Source organism: Rattus rattus, chromosome 16 (assembly GCF_011064425.1).
Source record: "Rattus rattus isolate New Zealand chromosome 16, Rrattus_CSIRO_v1, whole genome shotgun sequence".
Lineage (NCBI taxonomy): Eukaryota > Metazoa > Chordata > Mammalia > Rodentia > Muridae > Rattus > Rattus rattus.
The window spans coordinates 16,491,001-16,514,150 of record NC_046169.1 but is presented as its reverse complement, the minus strand read 5'-3'; the positions used below and the strand labels follow the sequence as shown (position 1 = coordinate 16,514,150).

At 53.4% G+C, this 23,150-nt stretch overlaps 1 protein-coding gene across 1 annotated transcript; it reads left to right on the top strand.

Annotated features, from left to right (window-relative positions):
• Window positions 1-6,246: 6,246 nt before the first annotated feature.
• On the top strand, window positions 6,247-21,763 carry Gigyf1 (GRB10 interacting GYF protein 1). Its single transcript, XM_032886321.1, is given in 29 exon segments — window positions 6,247-6,439; window positions 12,866-13,111; window positions 14,009-14,131; window positions 14,339-14,447; window positions 14,545-14,674; window positions 14,773-14,868; window positions 14,967-15,078; window positions 15,199-15,307; window positions 15,734-15,774; window positions 15,912-16,076; window positions 16,265-16,518; window positions 16,603-16,711; window positions 17,579-17,710; window positions 17,853-17,956; window positions 18,112-18,283; window positions 18,392-18,558; window positions 18,694-18,794; window positions 18,874-18,990; window positions 19,119-19,219; window positions 19,491-19,573; window positions 19,656-19,799; window positions 19,878-19,927; window positions 19,929-19,977; window positions 19,979-20,101; window positions 20,335-20,525; window positions 20,620-20,780; window positions 20,862-21,067; window positions 21,136-21,265; window positions 21,354-21,763. Coding segments are annotated over 26 exon segments (3,135 nt in total). The 5' UTR covers window positions 6,247-6,439; window positions 12,866-13,111; window positions 14,009-14,131; window positions 14,339-14,412; the 3' UTR covers window positions 21,407-21,763.
• The last annotated feature ends 1,387 nt before the right edge of the window (window positions 21,764-23,150 follow it).

The window sequence follows — 23,150 nt, the reverse complement described above, 5'->3', positions numbered from 1 at the left end:
ATGGGAATCACAGGAGAGGCCAGCCGGGCTGATTTATGCAGTGCTGGGGAAGGAGCCCAGGGCTTCGTGCTTGCTACCATTTGAGTTATAGCTCCAGCCAATTCATTTTCTTGACAGAAATGCAAACATAGCACAATGCAAAAAAGACTGTGTATCAAGTGCCTGAAACAGACCAGGGAAAGAAAAGGGTCTTAAGACCACAGCGTGGCCAGTGGCTCTGAGTATGAAACTGTTAGCTATAAACCAACTGGAGAAAATGTAAGGGAAATTTTCAGGAGGCTAGTCAGGCAACAAGTTCAGAGACAGGGCCGGGGTGGAGTGGGAAATAAACTGTCATTTATCAAAATTTCAAGGCTGGAGGGTCTACAGGTAAAACTACCCACTGTGAAGCCTAAGGATCTGAGGTGGGTCCTGGGGTCCACACAATAGAAGAGGAAAGTGTACTCCCAGAAGCTGTCCTCTGACCTCCATGCATGAACACTCCCCAAACACACTCAAAATAAATACATTTAAAAATCGCAGAAACCTTTAAGGCTGGGCACGAAGACCCATACTGTAATACAAGCAAGCACTTAGGAGACTATGGCAGGAGGATTGTCATGGGTTTGAAGCCAGTTTAAGTTAGAGAGCTCCAGACTACACTGTAAGACCCTGTCTCAAAAATAAAACCTTTATGAAAGACCAAACTAGTATGAAAACAGGATGCACAAAGCTGCACTTGGTACACAGGAGGTCCAGGCATGGGAGGTGGAGGTCAAAGGCCAGCTTGGGTAAAAACCTGTCTAGAGGGGTTGGATCTCAATGGGTCAAGGGTTATTCTGTACAAGACCCCCAATTGAGGCTGGTCCCCAGGACCTAAAGAAGAGACATAACACCACATTTGTCCTCTGACCTCCAAACAGTGATGTGTGGAACATGTATGCTGCCACCCACCATAACCATACGCACATGCACACATAATAATAGTAATATAATTATTAATATAAAGGGGGAGAAGGTAAAAGAAGCAATGGGATTATATTTGCAAATCATATATTTTAATAAAAAGATTTGTATTTAAAAACTTGGAACTGAAGAGTTGGAATCCAAGTACCAAGGTACCTGTAAACCCAGCTTTCTGAAGGCTTAGGTACCAGGGACATGACTCATGAAAGCAAAACACACATGTACATGCACACGCACACGTCTCAACAAGTAAAGAGAGAAAACAACCCAGCTGGCAGTACTGACCCACGCCTGTAATCCCAGCACTCCAGAGGCAGAGGCAGATGGATCTCTGAGTTCCAGGCCAGTCTGGTCTACACAGTGAGTTCCAGGACAGCCAAGGATACACAGAAAAACCTTGTCCAGAAAAAGAAAGAAAAGAAGGAAGGAAAACAGAAAGACAGGAAGGAAGGAAGGAAAGAAGGAAGGAAAGAAGGAAGGAAAGAAGGAAGGACTCAATTACAAAATAGACAGACATTCTGAACATTTCAGCAGGGGCACAGGATGATAAGTACCTCACAAGATGTTCAATATGATTAGCCATTAGGGAAATGCACATTAAAACCACAGTGATGTGAGGAGCTGGAGATATGACTCTGTTGGTAGAGTGCCTGCCCAGTGTACAGAAAACCTTGCATTTTACCCCTAGCAAGGCATAAACCAGAAACCTGGGCACCTGTAATCCCAGCACTCAGTTGGTAGAGGCAGGGGGGATACGAAGATGAAGTTCATTCTCACCTACACAGTAAGTTTGAGGCTCTGCTTTGAAATGAAATTAAGCAAGAAAGAAGTAAATAAGTCTTGACAATATCACGTACAGATGAAAATGCAGAAAAATCAGGATCTCACTTGTTAGATTTCTAGAAATTGTTCAGGCATTTATTGTGAAACTTTTCCCTCAAAATTGAACAATCTTAGAAGGAGGCTTTTTAAGACTCAGGAAACATAGAAGGCTCAGAAAGTTCCTGAAACTAACAGAATTCATAGGAGATGGATCTTGGAAAAGCTAGTTCTCAGTCCTACCCCCAGTACACAGTAGATAGATAGATAGATGATAGATAGATAGATAGATAGATAGATAGATAGATAGATAGAGAGCAATAGATAGAGATAGAGATATATATTTCTCCACAAGTCCCACAAGGAGCTTCAAGGATGCAGATTTTGTGAGTTAGCACCCATTGCAAGGTAGCCCTTCCAGTGTTACAGTTGCCTTTGAGTCCTTCATGATCTTTCAAGTAACCCTAAGAAATTCATTGGTTCTCCAGGTTGAACTTTGGAAGAATTGTTTGGTTTGTGGGTGAATAGACATTTGTGTGTATCTCTATAGGAGAAGTTATCCAGGTATCATTCTAGAAAATACTCCTATAGTTTCCCCTAAATGACTCAAGAAGAGCACTTCTGACCATTTAAATGATTTTACAGCATGGCGGTATACTCCTGTAATACCAGCATGCAGACAGGAGGATTTCAAGAGGTGGGCCAGCCTGGGCTGAGCAATAAGGCCCTGTCTCAAAACCAAAACAAACCAACAACAGAAAAACTGTACAAGGCTGGGGATGTAGCAAAGCATGCTGTCCAAGCCCCAGGACTGCAAGACAACAGCAGTACCTCAGACAAATAAAGGGTGATAGGGATGTCCACGGTAGTTCTGTATTGAAGAGCCCACAGTTGGAAAAGCCAGATGCCTTTCAGGTAATGAATAATAAAAGAACAGACTGTGGATTGTCCACCCACGGAATATTACTCGGCAACATGACTTGCACCGAGGAATCCTCTTGAGCTATGAGAACACCAGTTGTTAATGCGGCTGGGAGCATGGCTCAGTTGACACCGGCCGAGCACGCTAAGTCCTGAGTTTGATCCCCGGGATCCACATGAAATCTCTAACCGAGCATGGGAGTGTGTCTTGTAACCCTGGTGATGGCGAGGTCCGAAGTGGAGACAGGAATTTCCCTGCACCTCAGGATCACACACCCAGGCTTAAACATGGCAATGGCTAGACTTGGTGGGTCGAAGAACTTGAAGGTCCGTTGTTATATTCCATCATTTGTAATGAACAGTTTTCAATGCAATGGTGCACGTGTAACGGCAGCATCGATGAGGCTGGAGCCGGGACTGCCACTAGTTCAAGGCCAGTCAGCGATACCTTACAGCACCCAGGCCCAAGGAACTAAGGCAGCGAACAAAAAACAAACCAACCAACCATACCAAACACGTCACCACCACCACAAACAACCCCTCCCCCACAAAATAATAAGGACGGTTTGTAAATGAGCTCTCCATGCCCCAGGCTGTGTGTGCCTTTGCAGGGTCTCTACAATCCTATTTTACAAGCTGTTCTACAACCATAAGGTGGTTCCTGCCTGTAATCCCAAGACTCAGACAGCAGAAACAGAAGGGTTCCTGTGGATTTAGGGCCAGCTACATACAGAGACACCTTGTCTCAAGAAAACTGAAAACCGGGGTTGGGGATTTAGCTCAGTGGTAGAGCGCTTGCCTAGGAAGCACAAGGCCCTGGGTTCGGTCCCCAGCTCCGAAAAAAAGAAAAAAAAAAGACAAAGAAAAAAAGAAAACTGAAAACCAATTATTGGGGACTTATCTCAGTGGTACAGTCCTTGTTTAGTACACCTGAGGCCCTGGGTTCAATCCCCACCACTGCCAAAAAGAAAACAAGTGTGTGTGTGTGTGTGTGTGTGTGTGTGTGTGTGTGTGTGTGTGTGTATACTCAGCATATATATTTACATATATTTACAAGCTGTTCTACAACCATAAAGTGGTTCCTGCCTGTAATCCCAAGACTCAGACAGCGGAAACAGAAGGGTTCCTGTGGATTTAGGGCCCACTCCTGCCAGTTGTCCTGTGTGACCTCTTCATGTGTGTTGTAACCGGTTCATGCATGCATACCCACAGATACCCACATATACGCACATATAAACATAACTAGCTTTACCATGGAAACAAAGATCTCAACCAAAGTTTAATTTTCATCCTTTTCCACTAGATTTCTTCTCCCATCACTGGGCACAGCTATATACTACAGTCCATGTCTGTCCACTTTTACCACGATCAATCCACTTTTCTTAAACTAACAACCCATCAGACATGTCTTTCCATCTCTAAGTCTGGCACCAACACTCTGTGTGTGTGGTGTTTTCTTGAATTCTTGCACGAGCTAGGCAAGCACTCTTGAGTCGCATCCCCAGCCCCTCACGGGGTAATTGTTCTACCGCTGAGCTACATCAGTGCCCCCAATGAAAGCTTTAGATAAAACTATCATGGCGCTAGCCCAGCGGTTCTTAACCTTCCCAATGATGAGACCCTTTAATACCACCTTGTGTTGTGGTGACCTCCCAACCATGGAGATTTTATTTCATTGCTACTTCATAACTGTAATTTTGCTACTGTCATAAATCATAATGTAAATAATGGGATTTTTCCCATGGTCTTTTGGGGTCCAGACCCACAAGTCTAGGGCCACTGGGCTACAGGCTGGGTTAGCCATTAAGATTACATACTGTGCTGGGCAGAGGTGGCATAAGCCTTTGATCCCAGCACATGGGAAGCAGAGGCAGGTGGATCTCTGAGTTTCAACACAATCAGCGCTACACAGAGAAACCCTATCTCAAAGCAAAACAAAATAAAGAAGTGTGTACTGTAAACCGAGGACCTAAGTTTAGTTTCCAGCGCACTTGTCAGGAAGTTCATAACTGATTGTAACTCCAGGGGATGGGACGCCCTCTTTTGGCTTCCTTGGACACCTGCACTCATGTGCACAGACCCTTACACCGTCACCCACGTTTGCAGAATTACATTTTTAAAAATTGTTTTTACGAAGAAGAAAAGGGACCCCTGTGTCGACTCCATCTTTGCTTTGGCTTGGGGTAAAATTATATGAACCTTTTGTGCGGTTTTGCTTTTTTTTTTTTTTTTTTTGGCAAGGTCTTACGTTGCCTGGAACTCCTGCCCCTCGTCTCCTACCTGCCCCTCGTCTCCTACCTCCTAACCACCAAAGCTGCAGGAGTGCATCACCACACCTCGGGCCCTTCTTGCATGGAAAGCACTGGACACAGCAGCTAATGGCACTTCCCTGAAACAGTGGTCAAAACTGCGTGGGGGCAGGGTGGGTGGGTGGGGCAAGGAGTTACATACTGGTAGTGGAGTGGCAGGAAGGCAAGGGCAAGAAGGTGACCAACATTTACAGGCTAGTGAGTTCAAAGGCCACCCTGGCTACAGGGGCTGAGACTGTTTAAAAAACAAGGCACAGGGAGGCAGAGGCAGGCAGTTCTCTGAGTTCAAGGCTAACCTCGGCTACATAGGCCAGTCAAGGTTAGTGAGTCTGGAAAAGAAAGGAAGAAAGAAAAAAAGGAAGGAAGGAAGGAAGGAAGAAAGGAAGGAAGGAAGACAGAAGAAAAGAAAAGAAGAAAAGAAAAAGAAAACCCCCCACAACAGAATACAAGAAGGAAGAATGGAAGGTTGGGAGTGGGGGGTGGGGGTGAGTACACAGACTTCCAAAGAAAACCATGAAGGTTTTACATACTGAGTTCATCAGTCTTGAGGGGACGTCATTCTTAAATCTGCTTTTGAATTTCTTAAAAACCCTTTCAGAGGCAATAATTTGTAACCAAGGCTGCCCTTGAACTCCCGACCCTTCTGTGTCTACCTCCCAAGTGCTGGGATTATAACACGCACCACCTTCAACTTTCTCTGATTTATATTTCGAGACCATGTCTCATTCAGGTAGCCCAGGCTACTCTAGAAACTGTTCCTAAGGGCTGGAGTGCAGAATGTACTTCTCTTGGCATGTTCATTTGCTCGGTTGGAGACGGTTTTACTCTGTAGCCCGGGCTGGCTTTGAATAACTGATCCTCCTGCCTCTACTTCTCACCCTACCAGAAATTCTTACAGCCTAAAGAACCGCACGCTGTTTGGGGACAATTCTGGATTTGACTCTGTTCTGTCTAACCCGGGCGAGCTCCCTGGAAGAAGCGGGACTTGGCCAGGAGAGGGCGGGGAGCGGGGGAAGTGGGGGGACTCCCCCCACACCAAGCCTCAGGTTGCACAGGCACCCCGTCACGTGACGGGTTGTGGAGGGGGCTCCCGGGTCACGTGCCTGGGGGGAAACCTTGCATTAGGTTGCGGGCTGCAGTGGAGAGCTGTGGGAGGCGAGGGTCGTGGCGGGTCGCAGTCCAAGAGCGAGGTGGCAGTGGGAGCCGCGGCCGGCCGCGGTGGCGTTGGAGGGGGCGGCCCCGCGTCCGTGTCACGTGGTACAAGGCGGGCAGCCATCTTGCTACAAACACAAACAGAGAGGAGCGGCCGCCGCGGGAGCGCCAGCGCCCCCCCAGTCCCCCCCTTGCCGCCGCCGTCCCGGCCCGCCGCGCGCCACCCGCCCGTCACCGCCACCACCGCGCCCGGGTCACCAACGCCCCGGGGGACCGGGAACCTCGCGCCCCCGGTAAGCTCTGCGAGCACCGGAGCAGGCCCGCCCCCGACGCCAGCGGCGGCCGCCCGGGAGCCTTTGCGGGCAGAAGCCGGAGCCACGGCGCGCGGGCCCTCCTCCTTATACACCTCGGTTGCCGGCGCGCCAGCCCTCCCTCCGACCCGACCCTCCCCTCCCTCTCTGGAGCGGCCCCGCGGCCTCGGCTCGGGTCTCGTCGTCTCTGGTGGGGGTTGGGGGAGGCCCCTGCTTGCCCCACTCTGTTCCTCGGGGCGGGAGGACGGGGAGGGAGAGGGGGGACGGTGGCGGTCCGCGCGCGCCCCGCGCACCTGGCGCCCCTCCCTGAAGGGCACGCCGTCCTCCCGGCCCGTGCTTTCCCGCACCCCCCGCGCTCAGTCCGAAGTAACGGTCGCGTCTCTGGGGTCCCCTGCAAGCTCCCCGAAATGTCCCGCTCGGGCCCGGCCTCTCTGCTGTGTGGCGTGTGCGCACCCCGACCTCCCCTTTTGGCGGTGTCCCCTCTTTCCCCCCACCCCCACCCCGCTACGTGCCAAGCACGATTCTGGTCGCCGAACCGGGGCCTGGCGGGGGCTTGCAGGTCCAAGCGGTCCACCACTTTCGCCAACATGGTAGCTTTATTCTGCCCGAGCACCTCTTCTTGGGTCTTCACCTCGGTTTCTTGCGTTTTTAAGCGGCCACCTAAGTGCTTGGTCATCGATGTCCCTTTTCCCTCCTCAGTTGTCCGGCCGCGTGAGACACCTGTCTGTGTCTGAACTGGGGCTCTTGGGCATCCCTGACCAGGGTTCCTAGTCCGTATGTCCCAGCTAATTGGGACAGCTGCAGGTCACTGCCTCTCACAGTTTGTCTAGAATTCTTGTTAATTTTTCAAGATGAAAGACCCTCTGTGTCCCCTCTTAGACCTAATAGTTACTACAGTTCCCAAGCAGCTTGCAGTGCTGAGCCTGGGAGATGCTAAATAAATAGTTGGTGGCCAAATCTCTCCTCCACCCACCCTTCTTCTCCTCCCGACGCCCTGCTCATACGCTCCCCTTCAGGAAAAGCCCAATCCCAGCAGTCACCGACCCTCTAAGCTGGCAAACCACTTTTCTATCCAAATCCCCAACCCTTCTAGGACCAGTGTCTGGTTGGCTGTAGCACCTACCCATTCCACTACTCCCCTTCATACCCAGGCGAGCCACCCTCCAGCCCAGCTCAACTTTTATTTCATAGTTGTACATCAGTATCCCAAGTTTGGGGAGAATTTGAGGAAGAACTTGGCTTATCTTTCCTCTCCATTGATTGGGGATCCTGGGGGGGGGGCCGTGAGGGGCGGCTTGAATCCCACATGAGGATTCTAGTAAACTTTTATGGTATGTTGTTCACCCTTATTGACTGGCTTTGTCAGCTAGTGGATGCAAATTAGTGGTTTGTAGGGATAATGAGTAAGGGATCTCAAGTTTACCCTAGCCTTTGACCTCTGTTTTGGCATTGAGATAGCCCCAACGGTGAGATGGCCCAGCCAGACAAGGTACTTGGTTTGCAAGCCTGTTGACCAAGAACACACTTCAGGGTGGGAATAGAAAACAGACTCCACAGAGTTGCCCTCTGACCCTGCATGTGCCCCCCTCAGCACCATACAATTACAGTAAAGAGAAGATGAAAAACAGCTCAGCTTTAGCAGAGAGGGTGACCCCAAAGTTTGAAAAAAGGACTCTGGTGGTTAAAGCACTTCAGGAAGCATGAGGGCCAGAATTTGGATCTCTAGAGCCACTCAAGTGTTAGGTCACCACAGAGCCATCCCAGGAAGACAGGGAACCCCTCTTACAGGAGGGTTAGCTAGACCAGCCAATGGTGTATTCTGCCTCAGCAAAGAGACCCCGCCTCTATAAATAAGGTGAGAAGCAACTGAAGACACTTGGCATTCACCTCAGGCCTCTGCATTCGTGCATATATGTGTGTGCATATGAATCCACATACATACATGCACATCATACTCACACACAAAACATAAAAGTTCTGAGAAAAGTCTTGGCTTGCAAGCCCACGCCTACCCAAACATTGAGAAAGCAGAGGGCTGCTGTGTGTCTGAGGCCAGCCTCGGGTACAGCAGGAGATGCACAAACCTCAGCCCCAAGGTCTAAGAAGGAATCAGAAACAACTTGAGACTCAACATAGGAAGCCTGAACACTCAGGGTAACTCCTGCCGCCTTACACATCTCTCCCGTCTTGGGTGGTGTCAAGGGTGTCAGGGTGCCCCGTCAGGGGAGCTGTAACTTTATTTTTTATGTTCTGGAGTCCCCGGCTGGGCAAACTGGCAGAAGGGATCAAATGAGGTAAGGCGTGAAAATACTTTGAAAACTGTGAAGTCGGTTCATAGTTGCCAAGCGCTGCTCGTCAGCGTGGCTCCCAAGTTGAGCAGGGGTAGCTGCTGCCCCACAGCTGATGGGGGCCTGTAACCCTTCCTCCTGCCACTACACATGGAGGGAGAATATTTATATATGTGCATATGTCTGTATAAATGTACACACGTGTGTATCTGCTCGAGTTTGGGGCATTTGGGGTGTTGGCTCTGTTAACCATGGTACAGGAAGTCGCCAAGTTACATTGCTTTAGGTTGGAACAAAGTTTGAGAGGACAGAGCAAGGAGGTGTTGCCCCTGATTGTGGCCAGCTTGTGCTTGGAGTTCTGAGCACCACAGCAGCAGCCCAGGGCCCTCTAAGGAGGCTGCCAGCTCCTAGGTCCAGCCTGTGCCTCCAGCAGGGGTCAGTCTTTGAGTAGCAAGGGAACTCAGGTCCTAGGGAAGTTGAGGGGTAGGCTGTGGGGGAGAGGGGGTCTTGCAAAGCAGAGAGAAAGGCTGAGATACAAACTAGGGTTGGCCTGGGAGGGAAAGACTGGTACTTAGCCTAGGTAGTCAGTAAAAGGGGGTGGGGAGGCTGCGGCCCCCAGCCCTGCTGCTGCCCATGGGTTTTCTTCATTGAGCCTCAGATGCTTAGCTTTGAGGAGCTGGGATGGGCAAACTTCGGCTTTGATTTTTTTTCCCCCCTCATTTTTAAATGACAGTGTGTGTGTACACAGGCACGTCCCATGATGTTTGGTGGGGGGACACAGGTTGGAGGAGTTGGTTCTCTCCTTCCACAGTGTGGGTCCTAAGGATCAAACTCAGGTCATTAGGCTTGGCCACAAGCATCCTTATCAGCTGAACCATTTCACCGGGATGATGCTGTGGGGTTTTTAATCTATTCTTTTCCCCAGGACTTCCTTTCTGGCAGGACTTTGACTTTTCTCACGGGACAGTGTGAGAGGGAACCCTTTCCTTGCTGCTGAGCCATGGGAGCTCGCGCATGGCTTCTCTACTTTGAGCACTGCAGTGTCTCCCCCTGGGCTTGTAGGTAGCGGGAGTTTCTCAGTTTTGTCACCGTGGGCATCTCAGTTCACTGTCTGCACCTGGCCACATGCCTGCCAACAGGCGCTCCCCGTACTACCTGCCTCGTTCAAAGTGCTGGGGACAGAGCCCAAGGCCTGTGCACACCAGGCAAGCACTCTTCAACTGAGCCAACCATGTGTATGCTTTGTGTGGGGCTGTCCTGTGGCTTGTGAGCTAGCCCACAGCATCCCTGGTCTCTGCCTGCTCCAAGCCAATAGCATCCTAACATTCAGCCAGATCTCTCGGCCGCCATTGTCCATACTCCTCAGGGAGCAGGGAGCATTATCCTCAGCCAAGAGCCCTTGGCTTCAGGCAGCCCACAGGTCAGAGACCTACTTGTGGCATGTGAGGAAACCACACAGTAGACTGCCTGCTGCTTTCTGGGTCCCTTCAGTGTGAGGAAGAAGCCCAGTGCTACCCAGGTCCTGGCATTGGGCCTTTTCTCTGGCTGGTTTGTAGCCTGGGAGCTTCCCCACATTCCCTTGGGCCTTGTCCTGCCTCTGCAGTGGCTCCATGTTAGGGCTGCCTACGCTTCTTTCCCCTTTTCTTTTTGTAAATTAAGGGTGTCATCACTGTCATCATTCTGTCCACCACTACCCCACCCCTGCTTAGTGCATTGGGGGGCACACATGCGCCATGGCATGCATGTGGAGGTCTCAGGGTAAGTGGGTTCTCTCCTTCCACCATGTGGATTCTAAGGGATCAAATCCAGGAGGTCAGGCTTGGCAGCAAGTGTCCTCACCAGGCTGAGCCGTGTTGCCAACCCACCTTCCTTACTCTTTCCAACCAGGGCAGCTTCATGAAGGAGGGTACCCAAAGGTGAGGGTGGGACACCCCATTGATGGGTCCTACCGGGCAGCCTTTCCACATGGTCAGTGTCTGGTCCACTGGAAGAAATTAACTGAGAAGGTTCCAGATTGTCCCTTTGGAGGTTTGAGGGGCATGTGGGTTCTTTGTTTGGGGATAGGGAAAGTGCAAGCATGAACTGTACCCCCACAGTGGCTTTTCCCCTAAAGTTTTGACATACTCACAAGTGCAGGTAACTGTGTAAAGACCACAGGTTGGTGTGATTTCTCTTTTGGTGTCTAACTTGCTGCCTTTTTAAATCTGTGTGAGTGCGTGTGCGCGCGCACGTGTGCATATGGTGGTCAGAGGTCAACCTTGGATGTTAGCCCTTCTACCTTGTTTGAGACGGGGTTTCTTGAAGGTTTCATTCATCTGATTGACTGGTCCATGAGCTCCTAGGGATCCTCCTGTCCCTGTCTCCCCTCTTCCTGTAGAAACACTGCCTGTCTTTACCTGGGGTCTGGGGATCTGAACTCTGGTCCTCACGGTTGTGCAGCATGTACTTTAGCCACTGAGCCATCTCCAGCCATCCACTTAAGCGTCCCCAGGATGCTCCTCTCTGCCTCGCTGGTGCTAGGGATATGAGCAGGAAGGCTTGGCTTCTACCTGTGTTGGGGCTTGAACTCAGGTCCTTCTGTTTGTGCAGCAAGCACTTTTCTGACTGAGCCATCTACCCTGCCCTACAAAACTTTTTGTTGTGGTGGGGTTTTGTTGTTGTTGTTTGTTTTTTAAAATAAATGCTGAGGGTTGAAGCCCAGGGCTTGCACATGCTAAGTAAGCTTTGTTAAATGATTGTTGGTGTGATGGCTCAGTGGTTAGGTGCATGTCATACTCCTGCAACTTCCTACTCCCATGTCAGGGACTCATAGCCACCCGTAACCCTAGCTCCAGGGGATCCGACACACATCGTCATCAATGCCTGCCACCTCCAAACGCATATATGTAATAAAGCTAAAATGGTCAGTGAAAGCCAGGCATGGTAGTGCATGCCCATAATCCCAGCATGCAGGAGGCTGAGGCAGAAGGATTCTCTAGAAACAAGAAGTAAAATCTACCACTTTAGGCATTAAAATCTTTTTGATATTTCCTTTTTTAAAAAATAAAAGTGCCTTGGTGTTTTACCTGCAACTATGTCTGTGTGAGGGAGTTGGATTCCCTGGAACTGGAGTTACTGGACATTTGTGAGCCGCCATGTGGGTACTGGGAATTGAACCCGGATCCTCTGGAGGAGTAGCTAGTGCTCTTAACCATTGAGGCCTCTCTCCAGACCCACTTTAGTCATTGTTTAGGTGCGTGGTTCTGTCATGTTAATACATCTGTAGTGTTACACAGCTGGGGTGTGTGTGTGTGTGTGTGTGTGTGTGTGTGTGTGTGTGTGTCCACACCCTTCTGGGCCCAGCTCAAAGCTAGACCCAGTCAGTGTTTGCAGGCAGCCCCATCCACCTCAACTCCAGGTCTTTGACTCTGCCGTGCCCCAACCCCCAGCTACCCTATGAGAAACATTCTACAGGGGTTTTCTTTCTTGGGGTCCAGTCCTCTGTCCCCCTCCTTCCTGCTGGGAACTGAACACAGGTCCTTTAGACAAGCAGCAAGCGCTCTCATCTGTTGAGCCATCTCTCCAGCCCCAGGTCCCTTTTTTTGCACAAACCAGGGTCTTGTGCGTGCTAGACAGGTGTCTGGCACCTGAGGGACCTCTCCAGGTCCTTTAGGGTGTTTGGTTTGTTTGTCCTTGGGGCAGGGAGCTTAAATATCTGATCCTTGCACACCGCCACATGTGGTTTATGCAGTGGGAAGGTGAAACTCAGGGCTTTGTACATGCTAGGCAAGGCCCCTGGCTGCTTAGCGACGTCTCCAGCCCCAGACTTTGACTGTCCGTGCATGACTTAGCATTGTGTCCCCGAGGGCTGCCTGTCCCCAGATCCCCTCAGTGGTAGTAGGGAAATATGTGATTGTGGAGGCCTCCTGAACATAGTGCAGCTATGGGGGTCAGGGGAGGGCAGCTCTGTGCAACCTGGGCCAGTCCAGGCTCTTGTAGTTAAGACACTTACCTCGCTGTGCCTTTGGGATGCTGTGATTCTGGATTACCCCATTGTTCACCATGGGGTCTTGGTTTAGTTACAGAGGAGACCCTCTTTCTCAGGCCCCTCTGGTGGACACTCTGTTCTTCTTTCCTCTAGACTCCTGGCATCCTGCAGCGGATGGGGACTGCAGAGGCACACTGGTCCAGCCTCCTGCTCAGCCAGTGATAAAAAAAACCCACGTACTCCCCCTGGATACTGCCTGCCCTTCCTCCTCTCCTCTGCCCTTGCTGGATGAACCCCTTCCTGAGAGTCTCCTACCCAGGCCCCTAGAGGAACCTTCCCCTGTTGCTGCCACTGCCGCCTCACTAGCCACTGGAGACTGAACTTGCCTCTTCCCGTATGGTGAGGGAGCCTCCCCCCACCAGCCGCTGTCCGACCACTCTGGTGCCAGCTTGACCTTTCTGTCTGAGGAGCAGTTCTAGATGGAGGAGAAGGACTTTAGGACTTGGTTCCCATTTAGTAGATGAGCCTCGGACACTGGGGCCACACCCACCTGCTCTGAGCCTGCCATGAGTGGAGTGCCCGGGACTGGGAGTCCTGTCTGCTCTCATTTGTTTTGTGTTTTGTTTGGTTTGGGCTGAGACCCAGTCCCCTAAGATAGATGCATTAGGGAAGTCAGCTTGTTCCAAGACTCGTCATACTGCTCTACAGAATGTACCATTCCTCTATAGGACATAGGTGGCCCCAGTGCCTTCCTGTTTTATTTTTTGAGACGGGGTCTGATATAGCCCAGGCTGGCCCTGAACTCGTATGTAGCCAGAAACAACCTTAAATTTCTGAACCTTATGCCCCTTCTCCCAAGTGTTTGGGATCAAAGGTGGGTGCTACATTCCGTGTCGGTGTGGTGCTGGAGACCGAGTCTAGGGCTCGGGTTTGATGAGTAAGTGTCTCCCCAGCAGCCGAGCTATATCCCCGTCCACTTACTGTTTCTGAAACAAGGTCCTACTCTGTGTTGTCCCAGGTTGGCCATGAACTTGCAATCCTCCTGCCTCTGCCTCCTGAGTGCTGGGATTGCGAACATGGGCATTATAAAACAGGCGTTAAGTGCCTGTTTTGTGCTGAAAGTCCTCACTGTATTCTGGGCACAGGTTACCTCAGCCAGCCCATGCGAGCACTGCTGACCAGTGACCGCCTTGTACCTCTCTCTGGAGGTCACCGTACTCAGCAGCTGTGGGCCAGAGGTTGGGAGGCCGTCTGACTCACTGGCATAACCGCCCTCCTTCTCTTCTTCTCCCTAAGGATCTTTCCCAGATGTGAAGGTTTCTCCCAGGCACTTCTGAGGCTAGAGCTAGTTGCTTGGGGATTCCCCCCCAGCCCAGGCCCTGCTAGACAAGAGCCTTGTTTCACGGACAGGACTGTCAGGTGAGTGCTGGGCCACCAGAGGGCGTCCCACTGAGCTTCCTTGTTCCCTCACTTCCCTGACTCAGCTTTGCTTAACTCATGGTGTGAGTGAGTTCAATGCCAAAATGGCTCACCATCTAGATGGAGGACTGTCACTGGCCCAGCAAAGTGCTGGCACCATGACTGATCTGCAACAGCTTACTCATGACCCTGCCTGTGGTCCTACAGGTATTTGGACAGTACACGCCTGGTCCTCTCTCCTCCATTCATCCTTGACCTGTGAGAAGCATCCGATCTCCACGATGGCAGCGGAGACACTCAACTTTGGGCCTGAGTGGTGGGTCGCTTAAGCTCCAGCCCATGGGAAAAGCTGGTGTAGAGGGGAAGGACCATGTGATCTTTGTCTCCCCTTTTCCTTTCTGTGCCTGCGTTAGGCTGAGAGCCCTTTCCAGTGGTGGCAGCGTGGCCTCTCCACCCCCATCCCCTGCCATGCCCAAGTACAAGCTGGCAGATTACCGCTATGGGCGAGAGGAGATGCTGGCCCTCTATGTCAAGGAGAACAAGGTGAGGTCTGGGGATTGAGCGCAGTTCCCTCGCCCAGTTGCCTTATCTGTGAGTCGCCTCTGAGGGGCTGATGATTTGGGCCTCCTGCCCCGTCCCAGGTTCCAGAGGAACTACAGGACAAGGAGTTTGCTGCAGTGTTACAGGAGGAGCCGCTGCAGCCCCTGGCTCTGGAGCCTCTCACTGAGGAGGAGCAGGTGGAGCTGGGCCGAGGGTGGAGGAGCGAGGGGCTGGGCTTGGGAAGATGGGGCTGACTGCGATGGGTCCTCACTGCCATTCCTGGCTCCCTCCTCAGAGAAACTTCTCCCTGTCGGTGAACAGTGTGGCTGTGCTGAGACTGATGGGAAAAGGGGCTGGGCCCCCTTTGGCTGCCACCTCCCGTGGCAGGGGCAGCACTCGGAGCCGAGGTAGAGGGTGACTCCTCATGTGCTTTAGGGGAGGAGGTGGCCAGAGTCAGAGTGGGCGATACTAAGAATATAGAGGGACACTTGTGGGTTCCAAACCCATTGTGAACCCTCTTCCTTCAGGGCGAGGCCGTGGTGACAGCTGCTTTTACCAAAGAAGCATTGAGGAAGGCGATGGGGCCTTTGGACGCAATCCTCGGGAGATCCAGCGAAGCCAGAGCTGGGACGACAGGTGGGGATGGCAAGATGGAGGAAGACAGGCAGAACAAAGGGGTACCACTGAACGGGCAGTGGAATGACTAGAGGGACCAGAGACGCCCACCAGGCCAGCCCTGATTAGAGCCTCTGGGTCTTGTTTACCTTTTTTTAAAGATTTATTTATTATATACACTGTAGCTGTCTTCAGACACCAGAAGAGGGCATCAGATCCTATTACAGATGGTTGTGAGCCACCATATGGTTGCTGGGATTTGAACTCAGGACCTCTGGAAGAGCAGTCAGTGCTCTTAACCACTGAACCATCTCTCCAACCTCCCTGCCTACCCTTTTCATTCTGGTTGTTTGGAGCCCTATTGTTTTCTCTCTAGCCTAGCAGCCCCTAGTCCCCTCAGGAGGGGATGATGATGTATGTGTTTTGACCAGCGCCTTTCTTCCACAGAGGTGAGAGGCGGTTTGAGAAGTCTGCAAGGAGGGATGGAGGTATGAGAGTACTGAATGTGGTGGCCAGTAGGGTAGGGAGGCAGCCGAGATGGGTTCCCAGGTAGAGTGTGGGAGAGAGACTGGAGTAAGCTATCTTGAGGCTCTTCCGTATTTACTGTTTGTCTCCCCTGTGCCAGTACGATCTGGCTTTGAGGAGGGAGGGGCTGGCCCGAGGAAGGAGCATGCGCGCTCAGACAGTGAGAATTGGCGCTCACTTCGAGAGGAGCAAGAGGATGATAGCAGCTGGAGACTTGGGGCAGGACCCCGGCGAGATGGTGATCGCTGGCGTTCCACCAGTCCTGGTAAGATGGGGGCAAGGTGGGGTTCAGGATATCTCGGTGATACTGGGGAAGGGGTGGACCTGCACGGGAGGAATGAGAAAATTCCAGAGGAAGCCATGCTAGTTGGGAAGGCCTGGTGAGCCAGAGAAGGTGGGTCTTGGTTTGGCTGAACACTGGAGCTTTTCCCCCCTTCTCTAACTTTCTTTCAGACGGTGGTCCCCGCTCTGCTGGCTGGCGGGAGCATGGAGAGCGGAGGCGCAAGTTTGATTTTGATTTGCGAGGGGAACGCGGAGGTTGTGGTGAAGAAGATGGGCGAGTTGGGGGAGGCAACTCACACCTCCGAAGATGCCGGGGGCTGGATGGCTTTGAAGATGACAAGGATGGGCTCCCAGAGTGGTGCCTGGATGATGAGGATGAGGAGATGGGTACTTTCGATGCCTCTGGAGCCTTCCTGCCTCTGAAGGTACCGTCTTGGACCAGTTGGGGTTGGCGGAAGCTGTCCTCCAGCCACCCTCCCACCGTGTCTGCTCTGCCCTTTCCCTCACAGAAGGGCCCCAAGGAACCTATTCCGGAGGAGCAAGAGCTTGATTTCCAGGGCCTGGAGGGAGAGGAAGAGGAACCATCAGAAGGGGTGGATGAAGAGGGGCCTGAGGCCGGTGAGCCTTTAGAGCGTTGCCGGATGAGCTCTGAGAATCTTGGGCTGGGGCAGGTTGGCAGAGAGATCTGTTACCACCTGTCTGTCCGTAAGGTCAGGCCACTCAGAAAGGTTAAGGCAGGGGCGGTGAGACAGCTTGGCATGTAAAAGGGCTTGCCGCCAAGCACCGTGATCGGAGTTCAATCCCTGGAACCCACATGATCATAAGGGAGAAGAACCAAGTTGTCCTCTAACCTGCAACACATGTCACATGTGCTGTGTGTGGAGAGGGTGCGAGGTGTTGGGGGGTCTTAGGGTCCGGTGTAGGAGAGCAACCTTTGTCAGGTGTGAACGGATGACTTCCGGAAGCACTGTGGACCCTGCAGGTGCCCACAGAGCCCCTCCTTACATGTGGGTCCTCCCATCTCTCACAGCAGAGCCGGGAGTCAGTGTGTTCAATGAAGACGGGTGTGTGGTTCTCCGCGTCTGTGCTCATGCTCAGTTAGGTGTTGACCAGGGTTAGAAGGATAGACTTACTGTCCAAGGCCATGGAGCCATGCACATGCTGACTCGTGTCCCCTGCAGTTTTACTTTGCCTGTGTATGTGGGCAGGTCAGGGGACACCGTGGGCATAGGTCCTTGCCTTTCACCTTGTTGAAGGTAGGGTCTCTGGGGGCGTTTTTGTGGCAGATCTCCGTCTCTTCCATGTTTCCATAGGAGAACTGGGATTACACAGACATGGTAGCTAGCACATGGGGCTTTTATATGGGTTCTTGGGATTTCACCCGAGGTCCTTATGCCTGGGAAGCAAGCACTTTTATGCGTCCAGCCGGCTCCGTGGCCCCAGCTCTTTTGCGTCTGCGTTCTAGTAATCATCTGTTTCTTCCAGGAGGGAAGGAAGCGACCCCATTGCCTCCTTCAGAGAAGTCGAGCTCCCCATCCTCACTGCCTGCCTTGGGCCCTCTCTGGACAGCGAATGAAGATGGTGAGGCAGTGGAGAAAGAGCTGCCCCCGGCTGAAGGTAGGCTGGCACGAGCTGTGCAGAAGGGAGTGACGGGGCGTGGCTGGTGAAGGGCAGTAGTGGCAACCGCCTGTTTTCCTAGAAGCTACAGGAGCCATCTTGTCCCTTCTCCACCCCTCCCTGCTTTCCCGTTTCTTCCCAGGAGACGAGATGAGGGGACTGCCTCTAAGTCCAAGAATCAGCTCCCCGCCTGCAGGCCCGCCTGCAGACCTAGAAGATGAAGAAGGCTTGAAGCACTTGCAACAGGTTTGGGGGTGCCTGTGCATGCTCGGGGCCTCCCCTCCAGGGCTGCAGAGCACTTTGTCCTATGTGTCCCAGATTTCTTTGACAGGGTTTCTGGCCTGCCCTCAAGCCCAGCCTCCTGAGGCAGCTCAGACTTGCCTTTCTTCCTGGACTTATAGGAGGCAGAGAAGCTGGTGGCCTCCCTGCAGGACAGCTCTCTGGAGGAGGAGCAGTTCACTGCTGCCATGCAGACCCAGGGCCTACGCCACTCCACAGCCGCCACTGCCCTTCCCCTCAGCCATGGCGCTGCCCGAAAGTGGTTCTACAAGGACCCACAGGGGGAGATCCAAGGTAGCAGCGGGTAGCAGACTGCTGGAACTCTGGTGCTCAGGCAGATCTCAGCGTGCCCTCTGACCATGCCGCGGCCACCTCCTAACCCTCTTGACGCCCTTGTTCCAGGCCCTTTCACGACCCAGGAGATGGCTGAGTGGTTCCAGGCTGGCTACTTCTCCATGTCCCTCTTAGTGAAGAGGGGCTGCGATGAGGGTTTCCAGCCTCTGGGAGAGGTGATCAAGATGTGGGGCCGTGTGCCCTTTGCCCCAGGGCCCTCGCCACCCCCGCTGCTGGTGAGCACTGTCTGCCTGGCAGGCTGCAGGGAAGGCCAGTGGGGGCAGCAGCAGGACCGCAGGCTTCCCCACCACCTTGCTTGCTGGGCATGCTCCTGCTGGGCTCCCTCACAGGCATGCTCTGGCCTCCCACAGGGGAACATGGATCAGGAGCGGCTGAAGAAGCAGCAGGAGCTGGCCGCGGCAGCCCTGTACCAGCAGCTGCAGCACCAGCACTTTCTGCAGCTGGTTGGCAGGTATGGGGAACCCGGGGGCTTGCTGTGGACAAGGCAGGGGCCCTGTGGGGCCCACTGTCTGAGCCCAGTATGTCTGTAGCCGCCAGCTCCCGCAGTGTGCGACACTCCGGGAAAAGGCAGCTATGGGGGACCTGACGCCGCCGCAGCAGCAGCTCACTACGTTCCTGCAGCAGCTCCAGGCTCTCAAAACCCCCAGGTCTGTCACAGTCCCAGCCCGTGTCTGAAGTGGTGTGTGTAAGAGTGTAAATTCGTGTGCTGGTGTGAGGTAGAGGAGGGCAGGCCACAAGAGAACGGTATCCTGAGGACCAGTGGTTTGTTTCTCAGAGGTGGGGACCAGAACCTGCTCCCGACAATGAGCCGGTCCTTGTCGGTGCCAGATTCAGGCCCCCTCTGGGACTTACATACCTCAGCTTCATCACAGTCAGGTGAGTGGCCACCCTGCCCCAGTCCACTTCTTGTTAACACCCTTGTCTCCTCAAGTCTCTGCTGCTGCCCCCACTCTTGTCTGGCCTGCCCCACAGTGGCCCAGCCTCAGACACCCAGAGGGGCAGTGCCCAAGCGCCCACAAGCTGCTGCAAACGGCAGGAAGTCAGGGGGCTCTAAAATGGACCCTGGACACCTAGGCAGGGAGGCTCATTTGGGGGCAGCTTCCTATCTGGGCCTCTGCAGTTGCCCTTTCTTTCCTGCCTGCCACAGGTGGTGAGGCCAGTCTTTGGGACATACCAATTAACTCTTCGACTCAGGGTCCAATTCTAGAACAACTCCAGCTGCAACACAAAGTAAGTAGTAGCAGGCTGACCTGGCAAAGGCTGGCTGAGGCAGGGGCAGCCTCCCTGTTGGCTAATGTCCCTGTCACCTCAGTTTCAAGAACGCAGAGAAGTGGAGCTCAGGGTGAAGCGGGAGGAGGAGGAGCGCAAACGCCGGGAGGAGAAGCGTCGCCAGCAGCAGCAGCAGGAGGAGCAGAAGCGGCGTCAGGAGGAGGAGGAGCTCTTTCGACGCAAGCAGGTTCAAGTCTTACCTGTCTCCTGGGCCTAGGCTGGGGCTGGAGCCAGTGGGCCACCCTCACCCACTGTCCCCACGCAGGTGCGGCAGCAGGAACTGTTGCTGAAGCTGCTACAGCAGCAGCAGGCGACAATGTCCCTGTGCCCCTGCACCCAGCTCCCCACCCCCACTCTGGGCTGGCCCTAGCCAAGCAGGGCCTGTCCATGAAGACTCTGCTGGAGCTGCAGATGGAAAGTGAGCGCCAACTGCACAAGCAGCCGGCACCACGGGAGCCTCTGCGGGCCCAGGCCCCCAACCACCGAGTGGTGAGCACCTGCCCCAGGGAGCCCCTCTGCTGCAGCTCCAGGAGCACTGTGGTTGGGGGGAGGTGTCCCTGAGCTCAGACGCCTAGAGCTGAAGACCTCTTCCTTTCATTATTGGAAGGATGGCCCCTCTCCTAGTCTTCACCTCATCCCCTCCCATTTACCCCCAAATGAGCCTCCCTGCCTAGGTGTCCAGGGTCCCATTTTAGAGCCCCCTGACTTCCTGCCGTTTACAGCAACTTGGGGGCTTGGGCACTGCCCCTCTGAACCAGTGGGTGTCTGAGGCTGGGCCACTGTGGGGCGGGCCAGACAAGAGTGGGGGCAGCAGCAGTGGCAACCTGGGACTCTGGGAAGACACTCTCAAGAGTGGCGGGGGCCTGGCCCGAAGCCTGGGCCTAAAGAACAGTCGGAGCAGCCCGTCTCTCAGGTTGGTGAGACCCCTGCTTAGCCCAGTTTGTCGGGGAAGAAGGGATGCTAAGGTCTGGGCTCATCTGTGGCCTCCAATTCCCCACCTGCCTCAGTGACTCCTACAGCCACCTGTCAGGTCGACCTGTTCGCAAAAAGACCGAAGAGGAAGAGAAGTTGCTGAAGCTGCTACAGGGCATCCCTCGGCCCCAGGATGGCTTCACCCAGTGGTGTGAGCAGATGCTGCACACTCTGAGCACCACAAGCAGCCTGGATGGTATGAGGTGCTCCTTGGCGGCCATGTTGGCACTAGGGACTCTAGACCTGTCCAGTACGCCTGACTGTCCCTTCTCCATAGTTCCCATGGCTGTAGCGATCCTCAAGGAGGTGGAGTCCCCTTATGATGTCCATGATTACATTCGTTCCTGCCTGGGGGACACGCTGGAAGCCAAAGAATTTGCCAAACAATTCCTGGAGCGGAGGGCCAAGCAGAAAGCCAGCCAACAGCGGCAGCAGCAGCAGCAGCAACAGCAGCAGCAGCAGCAGCAGCAACAGCAGCAGCAGGTAGAGTCTCGTGGGACGTGGGAAGGCAGGATATCCCGGACTCTCCTGACTGTTCTCTCGTGCCTCAGGAGGCCTGGCTGAGCAGCAGCTCCCTACAGACAGCCTTTCAGGCCAACCACAGCACCAAACTGGGCCCTGGGGAGGGCAGCAAGGCCAAGAGGCGGGCGCTGATGCTTCACTCTGACCCCAGCATCTTGGGTAAGTGTCGGGTGGGACTGGGAAGCTGTACTTTCCCTGCACAGGTCAACAGGACCTGGTGAGCTCACCCTCACTCTCCCGGCTTCAGGGTACTCCCTGCACGGCCCTTCCGGTGAGATCGAGAGCGTGGATGACTACTGACCAGCCTGTCCCACCAGCCCCCTGGGCTCTACACTCGGGTGGCGGCAGCATAGACCCTTGGGTCTCCGGCCTGCAGGCTCCCAACAAGGAGCAGAGGAGGAAGCAAGCGGGGCAGGGTCCCCAGCACTTGTTACAAACCACACGATGCACCTTAACTCACCCACCACGAGGCACTTTACAGATGGGGGAGGGGCTTTTTTTTCTCTTTAATTTTAAATCTTAGGAGAGACAAAAGTATCATTCAAAAGCTAGACGGTAGGCCCCTTCACCCCTTTGGGGATAATGGGTGTGACATTGGAAGGTCCACAGAGGTTTGGGGGTTCTTTTTGTTTTGTTTTGTTTTTATTTTTTATTTTTAGAAAAAAAGAAAAAATAATGAAAAAAAAAAGTTAGGCTGAAAGGAAAAAAAATCACACTGTTATTTTCGGCCAGTGGGTACCAGGCCCCATGGAACTGTCCTGGCTGGCTCCCCGGAGGCTGCACTTACTCTGCTGCCTGCCCCTAGAAGGTGGGTCATTGGGGTAACTGTCAGCTGGGTGCTGGCAGTCTGCACAGCGAGGCCCCTCCAGATGCCCCACCCGCTGGACCCGCTGCGGTCCGCTTCCTGGGGCAGGTACCATGGCAGGTGTCCTGGTCAGGGGCCAGAGTCGCCCCTTGCCTCAGCTGCTTTGGGAGGAACGTTGCACAAATTGGATGAGCTGCCTCAGCTCCCTCTTCCCCAAGCCCCCTCAACAGCCGTCCCACACCGGCTGAGGGGAGCTGGGGAAAGACCTGTCAGTGCCAGCCTGTCAGGTAGGCTCTGAACTCAGGCCTGCTGAGGGGCTGCCCCCCACTGCTGCCATTCCGGGGGACAGCCTGGGTGACACTGAAAGCCCCAGCTCCCTGCCTTTGCCACATGAATGTATTCTCTGGCCCCCAAGCCTGTCTCACCCCCTCTGAGAAGGGACACAGCCCTTCCTCCAGGAGCTGGAGACCACCACCTCCTTTTATCATGGCTGAGGCCTTGCTTGTGTGAGGGGAGGACCCTGAAGGAGTGGCTTGGGGCTGAACCTGTGGCGGAGGGCCTGGTGGGAGCGCCCTGATCTGCAGCCAGCGGTGTGGGAAGCAGACCACAGCTCTGTACCTGGACCCCTCCATTGACCAAATGGGAGAGGAGTTAGCAGCCCCTCTCCTTGATGTTTTCCATGTTGGGTGTAAGGCTAGAGGTTGAAAGCGCCTGTGTCCTGGGCTGGGGGCTGCCTTGCCTGTTGCTCACCGACTTCACTCCTAGTCCCCCCGCCTGGGCTTGTCTCCATCTTGTTTGGCTCCCCCCAACCCCCTTTTCGTTTTAATGTACTGTGTTAGTGAGCTCTCCCATCGGCCTCATTGCTCAGAATGCAGTATTAGGGCGAGCCTGTCACTGCCTCCTCCATGAATGTATTTGTATTTCTCTTTTCTGCCCTGGGGAAGTGGGGAGTGGCCCCAGGTTTCTTTCCCATCCATCCCCAGAGAGGTGACCTTCTGTTTTCCTTTCAACTTTTTTTTTTTTTCCTTTTCCTTTTTTTTTTTTTTTTTTTTTTTTTTTTTTTTTTTTTTTTTTTTTTTTTTTTTTTTTTGCACCAAAGTGGCAACTGGGTCAGTGTTGGGGATCAGGCTGGCTCTGGGTGGAGTCCCCTCCACCTGCTTCTCCCTGGCTTTGACAGTGTTAGCGTCTGTGAAAAGACAATATTCTCTCTAAAGCAATAAGGGGGTGATGGGCCAGGGG